Below are 19430 nucleotides of genomic sequence, written 5' to 3'. Positions count from 1 at the left end.
AATTCACGACCGGTCTACGACCCTTAGCAATAACTCAGCATATAGAATAAAATATAATGCTTGTAGTATTTGTTATTACCAAACTATTTTTTCGACTTTATCTTACTAAGTATGTTTTTTTTTAAATTAATATTTGTAAAATATAACGGGAAAACTTTTATTTTCTTTAAATCAATAGAATTTTAAGGTACACAATCGAGACTTAGCGCATCACTACGGTAGCTTAGTCGATGTCATCCTCACCTCTTGTCAATGTTGACATTTGTAGTGTTTTAACGCTGTGTAAGCGAAAATAACTCAATAGAAACAGTTTTCCTATTTACGTCTTAAGCTATAACCAACCTTATCTCGTTGGATATAAGTTTACTATTAAACGATTAAGTTATCGTAATATTTTAGTAAGAAGCGACACCATTCTTTAAAAATACTATAATTCTGTTGCACGATAGAAATGTTTATTGTAACAGATTTTTAAGATTGTTACTATAACTAGATAATAAATAGTTTTAGTACTATATTAAGTCTATAATAATGACGCAGCAGCTAATAAATGAGAATAGCAAATATATTTTAGAGTGAGTACATTTCCTAACCTGGTAAAAGTAGTAAAACATTCGTATTCCTAACGATTTATTATCCCGTTACAGTTTATTTTCGGAACAAACAGTGGACCAACAGAGCTTGGACTCAATATGTGCTCAAGTACAAAAGCGGTTCCCAAAAACAGAGCATTTTAATTGTAAGTATGCTATAGTTAACAAATTGCTTAATACTTAAACCATATTGACAAGAAGCTGAGTGAGGACCTTTAAGCATAAACACAGAATTAGTAATAGTACTACCGTACAGAAAGGACACTTCCTACAAAACCGAAGTTTGACAGTGGTTCAGGGTTGAATCATGATATCCCTTTCTATCTTATGTCACTATCCCTTTCGACTATTTAGGATTGTAATTATCTTATTTGTGGCCGTGCACGCAAAGGGACGTCAAGTTGTGCCAAACCTAATAATTGCTCGGAGTAATGCTGAGCCGAATGGAGCCGAGTTTGCACGAAGTCAGAAGTGTCTCCCCACTGGCACAAATATTTATGTTCTAAACGAATTTTAGTTTCATGTTATTTTTTGTGCTAATGAATATTTCTTATTCTTATATTTAAAGATTTCAATGTAGGTACTTTTTTTATATAGCCCTTTTATTCTGAACATGTTTGTTGTTGATCTAGTGTAGTAAATTATTTGTGAATATTTATATGAAATCTCTAAGTTCAGTTGCTTAGTACTTAAACCATATTTAAAGATTTCAATGTACTTTTTTATATAGCCCTATTCTGAACATGTTTGTTGTCGATCTGTTGTAGTAAATTATTTGTTAATATTTATATGAAATCTCTTAAGTTCAGAGTGCCTGTCGGCAAAGGCCTCCTCCAACGCTTTCCAGTATTTCCTCTCTAGTTTCACATTTCATTGGGTTATAATTTTGAAACACATAGACAGTCTTTATAGGGCACACTTAGATGTAGATGTAGTGTAGGGACGCCTGGGCCGGAAGCAGGCGGGCTGTCGATCGCGTGTCGTGTTCATTCAGCCCTGTTCCCTGGAGTTGGAGCTGCAGGTTATTGTCCCAGCGGCGTTCCCCACGGCGCGCTCATTCTTTCTTCTGTGGCGTTCCCATGCTATTCTGCTCAAATCTTCTTGTTTTCCTGTAGAACAGAAGGACATCTTAAAAATTATTATTATAATGCAAAAATGCACCTTATAATTATTGAAGGGATGTTTACAAAAACAACATAACAGCTTAGAGCCGTTGACACTTTTTTAAGAACATTGTTAATCGTTTCAGGTCTCAACCAGTGTAGTCAGTTATGTTGTTTTTGTAAACATCCCTTCAATTATATTTGTATTTTTTTAGAACTGTGAATTTTTAAACTGTGGATTAAGGGGGTGGTTATTTTTTCCAGTATGTCTCCTCCTATCATCCCTCATCACGGGTGGGGACCTGTCCCTCCCCGGCCAGCGTGTAGTCGCCCTAGCCCTGCTCCACGACATATACAAAGTGGACAGCCCCTTCAGCCCACTGTTCGTGCATTTGCTGGAGTCTAAGCCTGGCCTGACGCCACTCAGTCCGCAGGAGAGGCTCTTTATTGGACAACTGCATGGGTTCACTAGCGGTAATGTCAGAGATGTGAGTAAATGGAACTAAACACATTAAAATACAAAGTGCTTTTTCATCATTTAGCCGTATTAATGTGTGAGATGAATAGTATAAGTTGGTACAGTCCTTACAGAATTTGGAATTGGCATTACTAAGACTCCGCTGTCCGTTTATCTATCCATCTGTCCGTCCGTCCGTCTTGTCTGTCTGTCACCAGGCTGTATTTCATGAACCGTGATAGCTAGGCAGTTGAAATTTTCACAGATGATGTATTTCTGTTGCCGCTATAACCACAAATACTAATTTAAAAAACACGACTGCGAAAAAGCGAACTGTAATATAATTTTTAGGTGTGTTATAGTTACTCAACTTAATGAATGTAAATAATTAGAATATGAGTGTTTCGTGAAGGTTATAAACAGCAAACGCAAAAGTTTAATGCACATTTAGGATCGTGACTGTACCTGTGTATTTTATTTCAATTGCAGTCGGGGACCTTATAAATGGGAAAATATCAATACATCAAGGTCCCTGACTGCAATTGAAATAAAATATACAATAAAATACCGCATATAGTCGGGCTACGCCCGACGCATTGAGTAAGAGGGCACCGAAGGCGCCCGGCTTTGGTAAGCGTACAGCGTGTCACGTACGTCGGGCTACGCCCGACACTTTTGGTATGAGAAAGTCCAAGGCGCCAGGCTTTAGACCGCGTGCAGCGCGCCACGTACGTCGGGCTACGCCCGACCCTTTGAGTATGAGGCCGGCTTTGGTAATCATACAGCGTGTCACGCTACGCCCGATACTTTTAATATGAGAGAGTCGAAGGCGCCTGGCTTTGGACCGCGTGCAGTGCGCCACGTACGTCGGGCTACGGCCGACGCTTTGAGTATGAGGGCGCCGATTCGGCGCCCGGCTTTGGTAAGCGTACAGCGTGTCACGTACGTCGGACTACGCCCGACAGTTTTAGTACGAGAAAGTAGAAGTCGCCTGGCTTTGGACCGCGCGCAGCGCGCCTCGTACGTCGGACTACGCCCGACACTTAGTATGAGAGAGTCGAAGGCGCCTGGCTTTGGACTGCGTGCAGCGCGCCACGTACGTCGGACTACGCCCGACGCTTTGAGTATGAGGCCGGCTTTGGTAAGCGTACAGCGTGTCACGTACGCCCGATACTTTTAATATGAGAAAGTCGAAGGCGCCTGGCTTTGGACCGCGTGCAGCGCGCCACGTACATCGGGCTACGCCAGAACCTTTAAGTCTGAGGGCGCCGAAGGCGCCCGGCTTTGGTATGCGCACAGCGTGTCACGTACGTCGGACTACGCCCGACACTTTTAGTATGAGAAAGTCGAAGTCGCTTGGCTTTGGACCGCGTGCAGCGCGCCACGTACGTCGGGCTACGCCCCACTCTATTAGTATGAGGGCGCCGAAGGCGTCCGGCTTTGGTAATCGTATAGCGTGTCACGTACGTCGGGCTACGCTTGACCCTTTTAGTGTGGGGGCGCCTTTGGCGCCTGGCTTTGGACCGAGTGCATATACTTGGACAAGTTGCAGGAAGCGCACATCTGTCTTATACGCTCTGAACCGTAGGCCCTAGGTGGAGCTCACCCTTCGGCCTTTAAAAAAAATATCATCATCATCATAAATGTTAAAATTAAATTAAACCATACGGTTATAATGATACTTTCACGATTTGTTCTGCCAAAGTCGGTGCAGAGTTAGCTTAGACGGACTGTGCGTCGTATCGATTAATAAATAGAAGTTATATTTTAAACTTTTCGATTCCATTACCGCAATTAAGAACATGTTTTAAAAACTATGAGTAGTATGTACCTAATATAATATAATTATATTTTTTTATGATCAGCGGTCAAACCCTTTCCTTTTATTTTAATAAGTATCCCATTCAATAATAATATTCGGTTTTATGAGATTTCTTAACATATTTTGTCAATTCTTACTTTCTCAAAATGAAACTTAAACCCACATGTTGCATATATATTATCAATCGGCTTTCAAAGCTCTTCATTTTGATACCCTACTCTACTCGATAGGTTTGCACGATATTTTTTTCTAAAGGTTGCGTAATATGGCGTATTAAGTCCGCCATATTGTTTTTATAATGACGTCATATAGCCTATGTTACCCCCGGGATGACGTAAGGGTTCTAATGATGTATCATACGTCTAAATCGGTTAAGGCATTCAGAAGTTAAGGTGGAATAAAGAAACTCACATAAATACATACAAACATGAACGCTGAAAACAATACCCTCTTTTTGTTTGGGCATTCGTGTAAAAAAACTAGCGAAGTGCGAATCGGACTCGCGCAGGGTATACTAAAAACTATCATAAACTTACTAATATAATAAATATATTTCGGGGATCTCGGATACGGCTCTAACGATTTCGATGAAATTTGGTATATGGGGGTTTTCGGGGCCGAAAAATCGATCTAGCTAGGTCTTATCTCTAGGAAAACGCGCATGTTTGAGTTTTTATATGTTTTCCGAGCAAACCTCGATCTCCCAGATATTAAATATTTAAGGAGCCCCCCATACAACAAACGTGATTTTTTTACCGTTATTTCCGTAATGGTACGGAACCCTTCGTGCGCGAGTCCGACTCGTACTTGGCCGGTTTTTATATATACATATGTATGTATATATACATATATAGATATCCCGAAACATGGACACTGAAAGCTAGGCTAAGGGATAGGATTGACGCATTCGAGATGTGCATGGTGCTGGCGTAAAATGCTGGGAGTGTCGTGGACTGAACGCCGCACCAATGCTTCAATCCGAAGCCAACTAAAAGTCCTCACTCCTCTCTCTGTAGTCTGCTTGCGGAGAGCTCTTTCTTTCTTTGGACACGTGGCGAGACGAGAATCACACAACCTCGAGAAAATCATAATGATTGGCCGTGTCGAGGGAACAAGAAGTAGAGGCTTAGTCAATTTTTGTAAAAAAGTCCTGTAATATTTAATATTTAATCGATTCTAAGTACCTCACACAGGTCAAAGGTATTATGTACTCAGTTCTTTACACATGATCAAAGTTGTTATTTACCGCTAAGTGTTCAAAGTTACACATTATTTGCGTATCCGTGCTCGACACACTGTCTTGTATAAACAGATTGTGTCCACTTTGACACTGACACATTTACCAAGAACACCAAGGTCTGTGTTGTGTGCATTGTGCACTTTAAAACATGTTTCATAATATTAGTTCTGTATTGTCAGAGGCTAGTCAGGCTAGTGAATAAAATACTGACAATTAGGCTTGTGTCGGTCGCGAACTAAGAACTGTTAGGAATGAAATCCCGTGAAGGACCGAAAGGAACTAAATCTTTTTGCGCGCTCTTAATCGGTCTTTACGTCCTTTAGTTCAGTGGGATTGGAGAGCGCTTGACTGAGTGAAACGGAAAACGGACGGAACGAAACTGTTTGAAATGCCGCTAGTACAAGTGCGAACGAGACAACCCAAGTAGCATGGAAGTGTCGGCAACATCAATATAGCAGCCAATTAAGAACTTAGAGTGATTTAAGGGACGTATAAGAGTGTCAGAAAAGATTTAAGCTGTATAAATGGTACTTTACAGACATTATACAGCTCAAGCTGTATAAAATCATTATAAAGGATTCTGCGGAAGCATGGGGTGCTTTATCAGAATATAAAAAATCTACTATAAAACTAAAAGTGTTGTGAGAGACTACAAGCTAATTCTATCCTAAAAGCTGTATATAGGCTGTATTGTAGTAACACTTGGCACTTTTAGCTGTACAAAAGTATCTGTCAACTCCGTTTTAAAACATTAAGTGTTATGAAACACTACAAGCTAATTTTATCGTAAAAGCTGTATACAGGCTGTATTGTAGTATCACTTGGCACTTGTAGCTGTACAAATGTATCTGTCAACCCCGTTTAAAAGCTATTTCTTATGGCGTAATCTTACTCTCCTATAAGAATAGTAGTTGTATAACTTCTGTCTGTAAGGGTATTATAAAACCAAATGAATAAATGGCAGCTATAGTACAGCTTTTTTCTGTATTACTGATAGAGTCGCTTATAACAATCTTTTGGCCTAATTTTACACTCGTATAAGTATAGTAGTGTAATGATTTCTGAAAATAAGTGTATTATAAAACTAAAGGAATATATGACAGTTACAGTCTTCTTCTTCCTCGCGTTATCCCGGCATTTCGCCACGGCTCATGAGAGCCTGGGGTCCGCTTGACAACTAATCCCATGATTTGACGTAGGCACTAGTTTTAGTTTTTTAGTTTTTACGAATGTTTTTAATGAATGACAGTTACAGTACAGGTTTTTTATTTGTTATACGGATCTCTAAAGAGAATTATAACTTATGTACGGAGAACCGAAATACAGCCAAACGAATACAAATATTCTATTATAAAGCTGTTTTAATTACAAAAGCTGTAAAAGACACTCTATTTATTACACAGCACAGTTACTAAGATTATAATGCTCTCCAACTATCCTGTAGGCTGTTTAAAAATTGTCGCCATTTTACAAGAAATAAAAAAACGTATTTGTAAATATAATTAAAGAAATACTTGCAAATATTTAGCAGACTAACGCCGTGTTATGATTACCAGCTAAAATAAATTGTTTAGCCTTAGAATTAATATTTATAAATATTTTTGATACTCTAACCTTAAAAACAAACAGTAACTTTGCCGATTTTTGATATTTTCCTTATGATTTCTCTTTGTTATTTTGCAGGCGCGTAAATATTTTGCCAGAAAAGATACATAGGTTCACAATAAATAATAATACGCACTTACCAATAATGTAAAATTCCATTCAAGTCCTGTATAATATTTACTTTTACTTTTACCATCCACTATAACACTTTATTGTCGCCATTACTATATTACGAATGAACAAGATTAAGACATTTTAGTTTCTTAAATGATTATTATTCTCTTGTAATTCTTTCTTATAACTCATTTAAAACTTATATTCTTATATCGTACTTATAAGAGATTATCTGTAGTGTTAAGGTTTCCTGTTACACCGAAATATAGCTGTAATGCAGCTATTATGCAGCTTATGTATTGCTTATACAGCTACTCTACAGCTCTAATAACGCCAAAGGCTGTATAATTTGGGCCCTTTTTTTACTTATAAGGGCTGTATAAGCGCTTATACAGCCTTTGTACAGCCTAACTGTACATCTTATAGTATACAAATAAACTTTAATACAGCTTATATACAGCTTGCAATGCTACTTGGGAAAGAACGACGTGACACGCCAAAGCCCGAAAAGTATGAAGCAAAATCAAATATTTTCTATATACCTATTTTTTTTTCATTGAGTTAAGGTGTTAAATGTTTAATATCGACATAATCATATCATACAATTTGAATTTACCACAGACTGGAAAAAAATCGAGTGTAAAACCGATTCCTATTCATTCCCGGCTCCCAACAAGTTCGACGACCGAACTGAACTAAAGGAACTAAAAGAGCTAACTATAGTTCGTTTGACCGATTGACCGAGAGCGGAGCGCTCTCTGTAGTGAACGAGCAGGCACAAGCCTACTGACAATTTCCACACAACACTGCATGCCCCGTGTACCATCGCCCACAATGTTAACTGTACATAGGTGGACCTTATGCTTTTTGTAATAAGGTCCACCGATGTACAGTTAGGAGTGTTGCTGTTTGTACTTCATCATAGTTGTAGCCATAGACTAGGAATCCTCTGTTGTTATCTAATCTCTCTATCACTCTTGCATATTCGAGCAATAAAGAGGCCGATAACTAAATTTCGATTTTCGCGTTTCCCGGTAGGCCCTTTGTAAACAAACCGACTTGATGCATCAATGTCATGTTTTATTATCTGTGAAAACTTGTCAAAAATTAGTTTAAGGCACAGTATGTATAAGTTACTCTATGGCAGTGTTTTTCAAACTGTGGGTCGCGACCCTCCCCTCTGCCAGCCTTAAGGTTCGTACTAAGGGGGTCGCATCATGAAAAAGTTTGAAAAACACTGCTCTATGGTTTACGATAGGCGCTAGTGCTGCACTCTAGCGACAGAATTGCAGTAATACCCTATTGCAACTCTGTCTATTTCTATATACCTCTATCGGTTGAAAATTTTTCATTTCAGGTTATGAAGAAGACAGCAAAGCAAGTAATAATGACAGAAGTAAACGCGAAAGACCTAGAGTTCGACCTGTCGCCGCTCCAGTCGCTTGTGGCGGAGCGGTTAGCGGATATCAGCTCGACGGCGAGGGCATCCGCTCCCGCCCTCATTCCGCTGTCAGACGGGTAAGTTGCTAAGTTTACCTAATCGTCCGCTAGATGTCGGTGTACTGGTTGAAGCGTTTTCTACATCGCGCTAACGACGTGTTGAAGTAGAATACATAAGTACTAATGATGTTCACATTTACAGGCCCCATGCATGAACTATAGGGGGCAGCATAGGAGCCGTCAGATTTTTGGCGCGAGGCGTAAATGTGTCGTTTATGCTTCCAATGTAGCCCACAAGATGGCAGAACCTACTATGCACAAGGAAAGTTACCGACGAGAACGGTAGATGGTAGCACTTGCTTTGACAATGTACATGTGCACATATGTTCCCGATTCAGCCCACAAGATGGCAGACCCTCCAACACGCACGGTCCCTATTGAGACTGGTTTTTTTAGAAGGAAAATAATTATACATTACATCTGTACATGCTACATTTAAACCGACATTGAAAGATTGTTTTTTAGGGTTCCGTACCCAAAGGTCAAAAACGGGACCCTATTAGTAAGACTCCGCTGTCTGTCTGTCTGTCACCAGGCTGTAACTCATGAACCGTGATAGACAGTTGAAATTTCACAGGTGATGTATTTCTGTTGCCGCTATAACAACAAATACTACAAACTAAATAAAATAAATATTTAAGTGGGGCTCCCATACAATAAACGTGATTTTTTTTCCTTTTTGCGTAATGGTACGGAACCCTTTGTGCGCGAGTCCGACTTGCACCTGGCCGGTTTTTTACGAAAGATATCACAGTCGGGTAAAAGTGTTTTAAACCTTTTGTTACAGAAGTCCTCCAAACCGGATAGCAATGAAGGAGCTGATCGAAGCTCTGATGGCGACGGATTACCTCCCCCTCCACGGAACCCTGCAGGCCAGGGGACCGATCCCGCCGCCTGCTTTCCTGTTGGACGAGATACCCTTCTCTGACGAGGTACGGGTAATAGGTAGATTACTGGTTTTGTTGCAGAAGTCCTCCAAACCGGAGCAATGAAGGGGCTGATCGAAGCTCTGAAGGCGACGGATTATCTTCCCCTCCACGGAACCCTGCAGGCCAGGGGACCGATCCCGCCGCCTGCTTTCCTGTTGGACGAGATATCCTTCTCTGACGAGGTACGGGTAATAGGTAGATATTACTGGTTTTGTTGCAGAAGTCCTCCAAACCGGAGCAATGAAGGGGCTGATCGAAGCTCTGATGGCGACGGATTATCTTCCCCTCCACGGAACCCTGCAGGCCAGGGGACCGATCCCGCCGCCTGCTTTCCTGTTGGACGAGATATCCTTCTCTGACGAGGTCTGGGTATCGGTAGATATTACTGGTTCTGTTGCAGAAGTCCTCCAAACCGGATAGCAATGAAGGAGCTGATCGAAGCTCTGATGGCGACGGATTATCTTCCCCTTCACGGAACCTTGCAGGCCAGGGGACCGATCCCGCCGCCTGCTTTCCTGTTGGACGAGATACCCTTCTCTGACGAGGTATGGGTATATGTAGATATTACTGGTTCTGTTGCAGAAGCCCTCCAAACCGGAGCAATGAAGGAGCTGATCGAAGCTCCGATGGCGACGGATTATCTTCCCCTCCACGGAACCCTGCAGGCCAGGGGACCGATCCCGCCGCCTGCTTTCCTGTTGGACGAGATATCCTTCTCTGACGAGGTCTGGGTATAGGTAGATATTACTGGCTCTGTTACAGAAGCCCTCCAAACCGGATAGCAACGAAGGAGCTGATCGAAGCTCTGATGGCGACGGATTACCTCCCCCTCCACGGAACCCTGCAGGCCAGGGGACCGATCCCGCCGCCTGCTTTCCTGTTGGACCCCCTTCTCTGATGAGGTATGGGTATAGATTTATATACTAATAATTCCGTTATATGGCAACCAGACCTAATCCCAATAAGGACTAGATTACCCTCTGGGTTGGAAGGTCAGATGGCAGTCGCTTTCGTAAAAACTAGTGCCTGCGCCAATTCTTGGGATGCCAAGCGGACCCCAGGCTCCCATGAGCGGTGGCAAAATGCCGGGACAACGCGAGGAAGATGATGATGAATTCCGTTACATGGATACTCATAGACAAAGCACAGCCTAATAAACCGTTGAATAGTTGCCAGATACCTAGCTTCGTTGCCCTCATTGTCATGTACCATTTTCCGGGGCTACCTCTTAATCTAATTGAAGTTTGGAATATATTCTACAAATGATGATAATTATGCTCCAATAAGATTTTTCCTTAATTTCAACCCCTAAGCGAGGGTTGAAAGTTGTTTTTTTTTCGACGGAGTGTGGGACTCGCCGCTCCTTTTTATTTTATGGGTTCCGTACCTAAAGGGTAAAAACGGGACCCTATGACTAACACTCCGCTGTCCGTCTGACTGTCTGTCACCAGGCTGTATCTCATGAACTGTGCTAGACAGTCGAAATTTTCACAGATGATGTATTTCTGTTGCCGCTATAACAACAAATACTAAAAAAACCGGCCAAGTGCGAATCGGACTCGCTGAAGTGGCGGATTTGCCCTAAGGGCAAGTAGGGCCCCGGGCCTAGGGCGGCAAGTTTTTTGGGGGCGGCAAATTGTGACAAAAAATTCGCTCATGATAACTAGAAATAACTGAAAATGTAGTCAATATGATGGGTGCTGAGAAAGGGGCGGCTACAGGGCCTGGGCCTAGGGCGGCAAAGACTGCAAATCCGCTACTGGCTATAACAACAAATACTAAAAAGTACGGAACCCCCGGTGGGCGAGTCCGACTCGCACTTGTCCAGAAAGGGTAAACAATGTTGACGTAAGCATTTTTAGAACTTGTTTCTATTTTCGAGAAGTGAACTAAACTACAAGTTCTATATTGTTTTCAGGTAGTATGGAAGAATCTGGTGAATCGTGGCGCACACATACCTATGTTCGACAGTACCCAAGACGGGCTGATAGGCCTGCGACCCGCCAAGGCCAAGGATCAGCCCAAGCCTAAGGTCTGTATTTTACCATCGCCAACACTCTGACAATCCATAAACTTTAATAAAGACATAATACACGAATGAGTGTCTGCTCAAAATGCCTAGCCTATTTATTTATTTATTTAGAAACTAAAATCAGGCAACAAGGCCCATATTACAAATACCTTACAGACTAACATACATATGTATTTTATAAACCCACTGTAACTAGTGTTAAGGCCCCGTAGGTTCGTTTTCTTCTCTCACTGAGCGTAAGCGTGGGATGGATGTGCATGCCCGGGACCGCGGATAACGTGTTTTTGAATTTTAACTTGTTGTATGTTTTAAAAAAAGAAAAAAGTAATCGCTGAGTTCCCTTAAAAATAAAATTGCGCATTTTTAGAAGCCTATTTCATATTTTTAGATTTTGTGCATAATTTATTACAAATTTTTAAAGTGCGTTTTAGACCTATGTTCGTGATTTTTTTCCATCGAGCGAAGGTCGAAAAATTGGGATTCGAATCGTTGAAGTCCCTAGAGAAAATCCTCCAGTGCTTATTAAATTTTTGGCAACCGCATTGTTATCTAAAATAGCGGTAAGATTTTTCAAAATCTCCGCTCTCTAAACCTACAGCACCTTAAGCATGTTGTCAATAAGAAGTGATTTTGAAGGCACGAAAAAAATATAATATAATTAAGGCTAAACTTAGTTAAGATAATCTCCAAATTTAAAGTTAGTAACTAAGTTTAACTGTACCCCTAACATTTATATGAAATAAATATTTTTTTTAAATATTATTTTTACGAATTTAATAATACGGTTCAGTATCCTAATCTTAAATAGATTGAGTACTGAGGACTCTTAGTAAGTTGCGTTTCATTGTGGTTTCATTGCTCGCTGGCAAATTGTGAGCCGCGAAAAAGTCCCGTTTCGCGTCACAAAATTATTGTCCTCGAAGGTTAGGTTATACACGTGGCGGTTGCCCTTAACAATTATAATAAGGGAGGCCGGGTTGACCGCCCTGGCCCGCAGGATTTTATAAGGATTGAGCGAGGAATCTTTCAGGGCGACAGTCTGAGTCCCCTGTGGTTCTGCCTAGCTTTGAATCCCCTCAGCACCCTGCTGAAGGATTTGGGACTAGGTTGCCGGCTTCGGAGAGAGGGTGAAGTCATTTCTCACCTTCTGTACATGGATGACCTCAAATTATTTGCACCAAATAGCCAAGACTTGTTGGAGCTACTGAAAACCACCGAATCTTCAGTAGTGCCATCCACATGGAGTTTGGTGTCGATAAATGTGCGGTTATGCATGTACAGCGGGGAAGGGTTGTAAATTCAACAAATTTACAACTTTCTGAGACAATGTCTTTCAGATCTATCTCTGAATCAGAAACCTATAAATACCTTGGTATGTCACAGTCGTTGGGTATTGAGGACGAGGGTATTAGACGGTCGGTGAAAGAGCGCTTTTTCAGTTGGCTCACAAAAGTCCTTAACAGTCTTTTGTCAGGAGGCAACAAAGTGCGCGCCTTCAACGCCTGGGTAATGCCCCTACTCACATACTCCTTTGGCATACTAAGGTGGACTCAGACCGAGCTGGACGCCCTGGATCGGAGGGTCCGATCACTGCTCACCGCACATCGCATGCTACACCCACGCTCGTCAGTTATGAGATTGTACATCCCAAGGAAGTGTGGAGGCCGAGGCTTCCTAAACGCCAAGGATCTCCATAACCGCGAGGTGTACAATCTCAGGAACTATTTCCTTAACAACGAGTGTGGGATGCATCGTGATGTGGTGGCAGTAGATAGGAACCTCACGCCGCTTTCCTTGGCAAACGAGAACTGGCGCAAACCTGTGGTATTAAGTACTGCGGATCGCAAGGCGGCATGGGAGAGTAAGGTGCTACACGGGCGGTTCTACAAGGCCCTCACGGGACCCGATGTGGACCTGCTCGCGTCGGTGAACTGGTTACGATTCGGGGACCTCTTCGGAGAAACCGAGGGTTTTGCCTGTGCAATTGCGGACGAAGTGATGATGACGAACAACTATCGGAAATATATCCTGAAGGACGGTACGGTCGACATCTGTCGGGCATGCCGCCGTCCCGGAGAGTCACTCAGGCATATCATTTCCGGTTGCTCTCATCTTGCTAACGGCGAGTACTTGCACAGACATAATCTCGTAGCCAGGATTATTCACCAGCAACTTGCTCTTCTATATGACCTTGTGGACCGCGAAGTACCGTACTACAAGTACTTACCTGCGCCTGTTCTCGAGAATGGTCGTGCCACGCTCTATTGGGATCGATCTATCATCACTGACAGGACTATTGTGGCCAATAAGCCTGATATTGTGACAATAGATCGATCGCAACGTCGGGCCGTGCTCGTTGACATCACCATCCCCCATGATGAGAATCTCGTGAAGGCCGAGAAGGACAAGTCCAGTAAGTACCTAGACTTGGCTCACGAGATAACCGCCATGTGGGATGTTGATTCGACGATCATTGTCCCGATAGTCGTTTCAGTAAACGGTCTAATAGCGAAGAGTCTCGACCAACACCTTGAGAGACTCTCGCTAGGTGGTTGGATCAAGGGTCAGATGCAGAAGGCGGTGATCTTGGACACGGCGTGGATAGTCCGCCGGTTCCTCTCTCTGCAGCCCAGACCACCGGTAGCTTGGGCCTTGCCCCGCTGCCGGCGGCACCCTAGGTTAGGTTTTTTATAATGTGTTTATATTAATTTTTATTGTTTTGTAAGTGTTTTTATATTTTACTTTTATATTCATATTATAAAATAACCTAACTTAAGATGAGAAATAAATAAAGAGAATATAATAATAATATTTTTATAGCAAGAAGAAAAGAAAGAAAAGCCAGAAGAGAAGAAAGAAGACGGCAAAGAAAGCCCCGTTTCCGAAGCCAAGCAGCTGACCCAGATGGCGCTCCGCGGTGCGCTCAGTGTGTCCCAGCAACAAAGACTGCTGGCCCTATTAGATCACGAACCTAACGTTGTTTATGAGATAGGAGTCACGCCTTACCAGGTGAGTGAACGAGACACAACCACAAGAAGGAACCACGGATATATTGTCTACAATATTCATACGTAATTCGCTTAAATAAATAAATGCCAAGGCATTACATCAAAGTCCATCTTCTATCTATCTATTAAAAGCCCTTTTATTCTGAGTTAGAGTATGTCTCTAAGCTCAGTGTGCCGCTTGGCAAAGGCCTCTAGCTCTTTCCATTGGGGTCTGTCGTGGGCCACTCTTCTCCAGTTCGGGCCCGCTATGAGTTTGAGTTCATCTCCCATCTTGTTCGAGGTCTCCTCTGGCTCCGTGTGCAACCTCTTGGGTACCAATCCGTTACGATCTTGCTCCATTTTTCCTGCCTGTCTCATTGAAGTCCATCTTACCCCACTTAATATATTTTTTTATCCCCAGTTACCAGAGCTAGTGGAGAATAACCCCATGGTGGCCATCTCCGTGCTTCTAAAGCTGATCCACTCGCAGCAGATCACCGAATACTTCAGTGTGCTCGTCAACATGGAAATGTCACTACATTCAATGGAAGTTGTTAATAGGTAACAAAATGTAACAGCCACAAAATGAGCCTGAAAATGCTAGATGTCGACTACGAAAATAATAGTCGTTTTGGTATTAAAAGTTAAAACTAATGTATGAAGTGAGCACTCTATGTATTTTTTTCTCTATGCTTATACTAAAAGGAATTCTGTTTATAGGTGAATAGAATTTATTATTAGTTTAGGGTGGCCAGTTATAGCCGGTGGCCAGTAATTGACGATTTACCCTATTTAGCTTAAACACCGTGCACTTAAATCACATTCACAGTTACAGATGATGTATTTCTGTTGCCGCTATAACAACAAATACTAAAAACAGAATAAAATAAATATTTAAGTGGGGCTCCCGCAAAACAAACGTGTTTTTTTTTTTGCCGTTTTTTTGCATAATGGTACGGAATTCTTCGTGCGCGACTCCGAGTCGCACTTGGCCGGTTTTCTGATCCACTATTATCTATGATGTCTATGATATAAAAACAGAACTTAAACTTATCGAAATTTTTCAGGTTAACAACATCCGTAGACTTACCAGTCGAATTCGTCCACCTCTACATAAGCAACTGCATATCAACGTGCGAGACTATACGCGACCGGTACATGCAGAACCGACTGGTACGACTGGTGTGCGTGTTCCTGCAGTCGCTTATACGAAATAAGATCATCAATGTTAAGGTGAGTGTGGCCACTGTGATATTGTTTCATACTGTACAAAATATAGCTATACGCGACCGGTACATGCAGAACCGACCGGTGCGACTGGTGTGCGTGTTCCTGCAGTCGCTTATACGGAATAAGATTATCAATGTTAAGGTGAGTGTGACCACTGTGATATTGTTTCATACTGTACAAAATATAGCTATACGCGACCGGTACATGCAGAACCGACTGGTACGACTGGTGTGCGTGTTCCTGCAGTCGCTTATACGGAATAAGATTATCAATGTTAAGGTGAGTCTGACCACTGTCATATTGTTTCATACTGTACAAAATATAGCTATACGCGACCGGTACATGCAGAACCGACTGGTGCGACTGGTGTGCGTGTTCCTGCAGTCGCTTATACGGAATAAGATTATCAATGTTAAGATGAGTGTGACCACTGTCGTATACTATCATACAATACAAATATCAATGTGCGAGACATACGCGACCGGTACATGCAGAACCGACTGGTACGACTGGTGTGCGTGTTCCTGCAGTCGCTTATACGGAATAAGATTATCAATGTTAAGGTGAGTGTGACCACTGTCGTATACTATTCCGATGTAATACTATCTACTTCTTTTGTTACTTTTTTTTTTTTTGACATTTAGATTTTATTCTAGAAATTCTAAACTAGTATTTTTTTATACAATCTTTTTAATGTTTGACGATCCTTTTGTGAAATTCTTAGTGTTAAATTTGATATGTATAATAATCCAATTTTATTATGGAATAATATTAACATCAATAAATTGCTCTGATAATTAGATTAAGATTAATTACGATTCATAAGAGCTTGTTGCTAGGCCTACATGAATAAAGTATATTTTTGATTTGATTGATTTGATTATCATACAACACAAATGTAAACGTGTGCTATACGCGACCGGTACATGCAGAACCGACTGGTACGACTGGTATGCCTGTTCCTGCAGTCGCTTATACGGAATAAGATTATCAATGTTAAGGTGAGTGTGACCACTGTCGTATACTATCATACAATACAAATATCAACGTACGAGACTATACGCGACCGGTACATGCAGAACCGACTGGTACGACTGGTGTGCGTGTTCCTGCAGTCGCTTATACGGAATAAGATTATTAATGTTAAGGTGAGTGTGACCACTGTCGTATACTATCATACAATACAAATATCAACGTACGAGACTATACGCGACCGGTACATGCAGAACCGACTGGTACGACTGGTGTGCGTGTTCCTGCAGTCGCTTATACGGAATAAGATTATCAATGTTAAGGTGAGTGTGACCACTGTCGTATACTATCATACAATACAAATATAAACGTACGAGACTATACGCGACCGGTATATCTCGCCGCCCTAGGCCCGGGCCTACTGTGCCTTATGGGAAATCCGCCACTGAAGGTTAGTGTGATGACTCGTGTATACATTCATATAATACAAAAACAACTGCATATCAACGTGCGAGACTATACGCGACCGGTACATGCAGAACCGATTGGTACGACTGGTGTGGTCAACATTATGGTTAGGCCCACGATAAGTATACATTGAGTTATTTATTATTGGAACTTTCAAGGAAATTAGATATGAGCGCCGCCGCCGCTATCGCCACTCCAACTCTTCATTCTATGAATTTGTTTCATACTGTATTATTTTATTGTTTTTTTGAGTTTACCATCATGCTTTCATTTCTCAGGAGCTGTTCATCGAAGTGGAAGCGTTCTGCGTAGAGTTCAGCCGCATCCGCGAGGCGGCAGCGCTCTTCCGGCTGCTAAAGCAACTCGACTCCGGCGACGCCGCTCATAAAGATGCCAAGGAGACTTAGACCTTATGCGAAGGTGTTAGGATACAATTTAATTCGAGAATTGTTGCTTAGGCCTTGGTCTATGCTGCGTTCATCTCGTAAGGCGCACCATACAGTTCTCTTTTTAGGGTTCCGTACCCAAAGGGTAAAACGGGACCCTATTACTAAGACTCCGCTGTCCGTCCGTCCGTCCGTCCGTCTGTCACCAGGCTGTATCTCACGAACCGTGATAGCTAGACAGTTAAAATTTTCACAGATGATGTATTTCTGTTGCCGCTATAACAACAAATACTAAAACAGAATAAAATAAAGATTTAAGTGGGGCTCCCATACAACAAACGTGATTTTTGCCCGAAGTTAAGCAACGTCGGGCGCGGTCAGTACTTGGATGGGTGACCGTTTTTTTTTACCGTTTTTTGCATTATGGTACGGAACCCTTCGTGCGCGAGTCCGACTTGCACTTGCCCGTTTTTTTTAATTTGAACCTTGTTTTATCCTCCTAAGGCCCAAGGTCCTACCTATAGTACTTATTCAGTTCGATGTAATTTAAATCATATTCAATTGGAACAGAGTCGCATTTGTTTTGTTTCGTTCAATTTTCAAACATAACCAAAATCAACTCTATTCCCTGCACTAAAGGTTCAAACTTCAGTGGCAAATTCTGGATTTTTCATTTGTATGGTGCCTTAGGAGGCTATAAGTAAATTGGAATGAATTTAGTTTGTTTTAAAAAACACTGTAACAAAAAAAAACGCTACTTTATTTGGTTCAAGAAATGTTCTAATTAGATTATGTACAGTTTGTAATTTGTATTGTAAGTGTACACATTGAGTTGGACCATACGAGGCCTTGACGAGGCTAAAGTAAATTGGGATTAATTTCATTTCTTTGAGAAACCAACGAAACAAAAGAAATGTTACTTTATTTTTGGTTATAAATAGTTATTTACGATACAAGTGCGGAAAAGAGGAAATTCGAAACGAGTGGCGATAAATTAAAACACGACCGAAGGAAGTGTTTTAAATCGACACGAGTTGCGAATGACCTGTTCGCACGTGTATCGTACAACGTTTTACAGTACATATTGGCCCTTTAAACTTTTGACATACGCACGAAAAGTGCTATTTTACGCACTAGTGCGGGAAAATAGGACCATATGTACTGTAAAGGTTTTAATTAGATTGAAACGGAGTTTACATTGTAATACAGCTCACTAGGCCTTACAAGGTTAAATCGTATGAGAATATGCATTTTGTTAAAAAGTGTAACTATCTAAATGCCGCTATGTCAGCTGTCGTTTGGCGCGATTTTTTTTAGATTACACAATTCTACATTTAATGTTCAGTTATTATTCATTTATGTTGAATGATCCTTACAGTATTGTACATACAATCAGTAGCAGTTTCTATGCGAGAACATTAATATGCAGGTCATTATAATACTTCTATTGACTTTCAGGCCTAATAGGGTTCGGTTACATGTTGTAACATTATCATGACCTTTCTTTATTTAGCAGAGAGGATTAACGTAGCTTTCTTACCTAGTGATGTATAGAATAAAAACTTAACAAATTAAACTGGTTTTTCATTACTCTTGAAATTCCTTTCGAAATCTCATTGAGATTTAGATGTAATGAATAGTATCATTTCAACAATAAATCATCATTTTAACTGTGATGATGTTTATGTGTATAGTTCGTTTTTTTAGCATTAGAAAGAACTTGAAAGAAGGTAAGCGATCTTGACATGTCTTTTAATTGAAAGACGCTTTTTAAAAATCAGTTACTGTTACTTATGAAAGCAGAAGAATATAAATGATCGTTTTAGACAAGTTTTAGATTCATAATTGTTACATATTTGCCGTAACTTATTTTTAAAATGTGTTTTTCGATTAAAAGACGCATCAAGATTGTTTACCTTATTTCTAATGCTAAGAAAACGAACTATATATTCCTTGTAATTGATAAGAGTTTGGTCTATCTAATCAAAAAAT

General features: G+C 41.2%; 1 protein-coding gene across 1 annotated transcript; it reads left to right on the top strand.

Moving 5' to 3' along the window:
* The first annotated feature begins 295 nt into the window (after positions 1-295).
* On the top strand, positions 296-18881 carry LOC134798461 (CCR4-NOT transcription complex subunit 11). Its single transcript, XM_063770901.1, has 10 exons — positions 296-575; positions 648-739; positions 1961-2184; positions 8292-8452; positions 9222-9366; positions 11282-11395; positions 14216-14404; positions 14804-14943; positions 15450-15615; positions 17331-18881. Exons 1-10 carry the CDS (start codon positions 532-534, stop codon positions 17457-17459), a joined length of 1404 nt encoding a protein of 467 aa, XP_063626971.1. The 5' UTR covers positions 296-531; the 3' UTR covers positions 17460-18881.
* The last annotated feature ends 549 nt before the right edge of the window (positions 18882-19430 follow it).

This window comes from Cydia splendana, chromosome 16 (assembly GCF_910591565.1).
Source record: "Cydia splendana chromosome 16, ilCydSple1.2, whole genome shotgun sequence".
Taxonomy (NCBI): domain Eukaryota; kingdom Metazoa; phylum Arthropoda; class Insecta; order Lepidoptera; family Tortricidae; genus Cydia; species Cydia splendana.
This window is presented reverse-complemented; position numbering and strand designations above follow the sequence as displayed.

Coding starts and splice junctions, on each gene's coding strand:
- LOC134798461 (XM_063770901.1), top strand. CDS start 532: ATGACGCAGCAGCTAATAAATGAGAATAGCAAATATATTTTAGA. Junction 740..1,960: donor AAAAACAGAGCATTTTAATT/GTAAGTATGCTA, acceptor TATTTTTTCCAG/TATGTCTCCTCCTATCATCC. Junction 2,185..8,291: donor CTAGCGGTAATGTCAGAGAT/GTGAGTAAATGG, acceptor TTTTCATTTCAG/GTTATGAAGAAGACAGCAAA.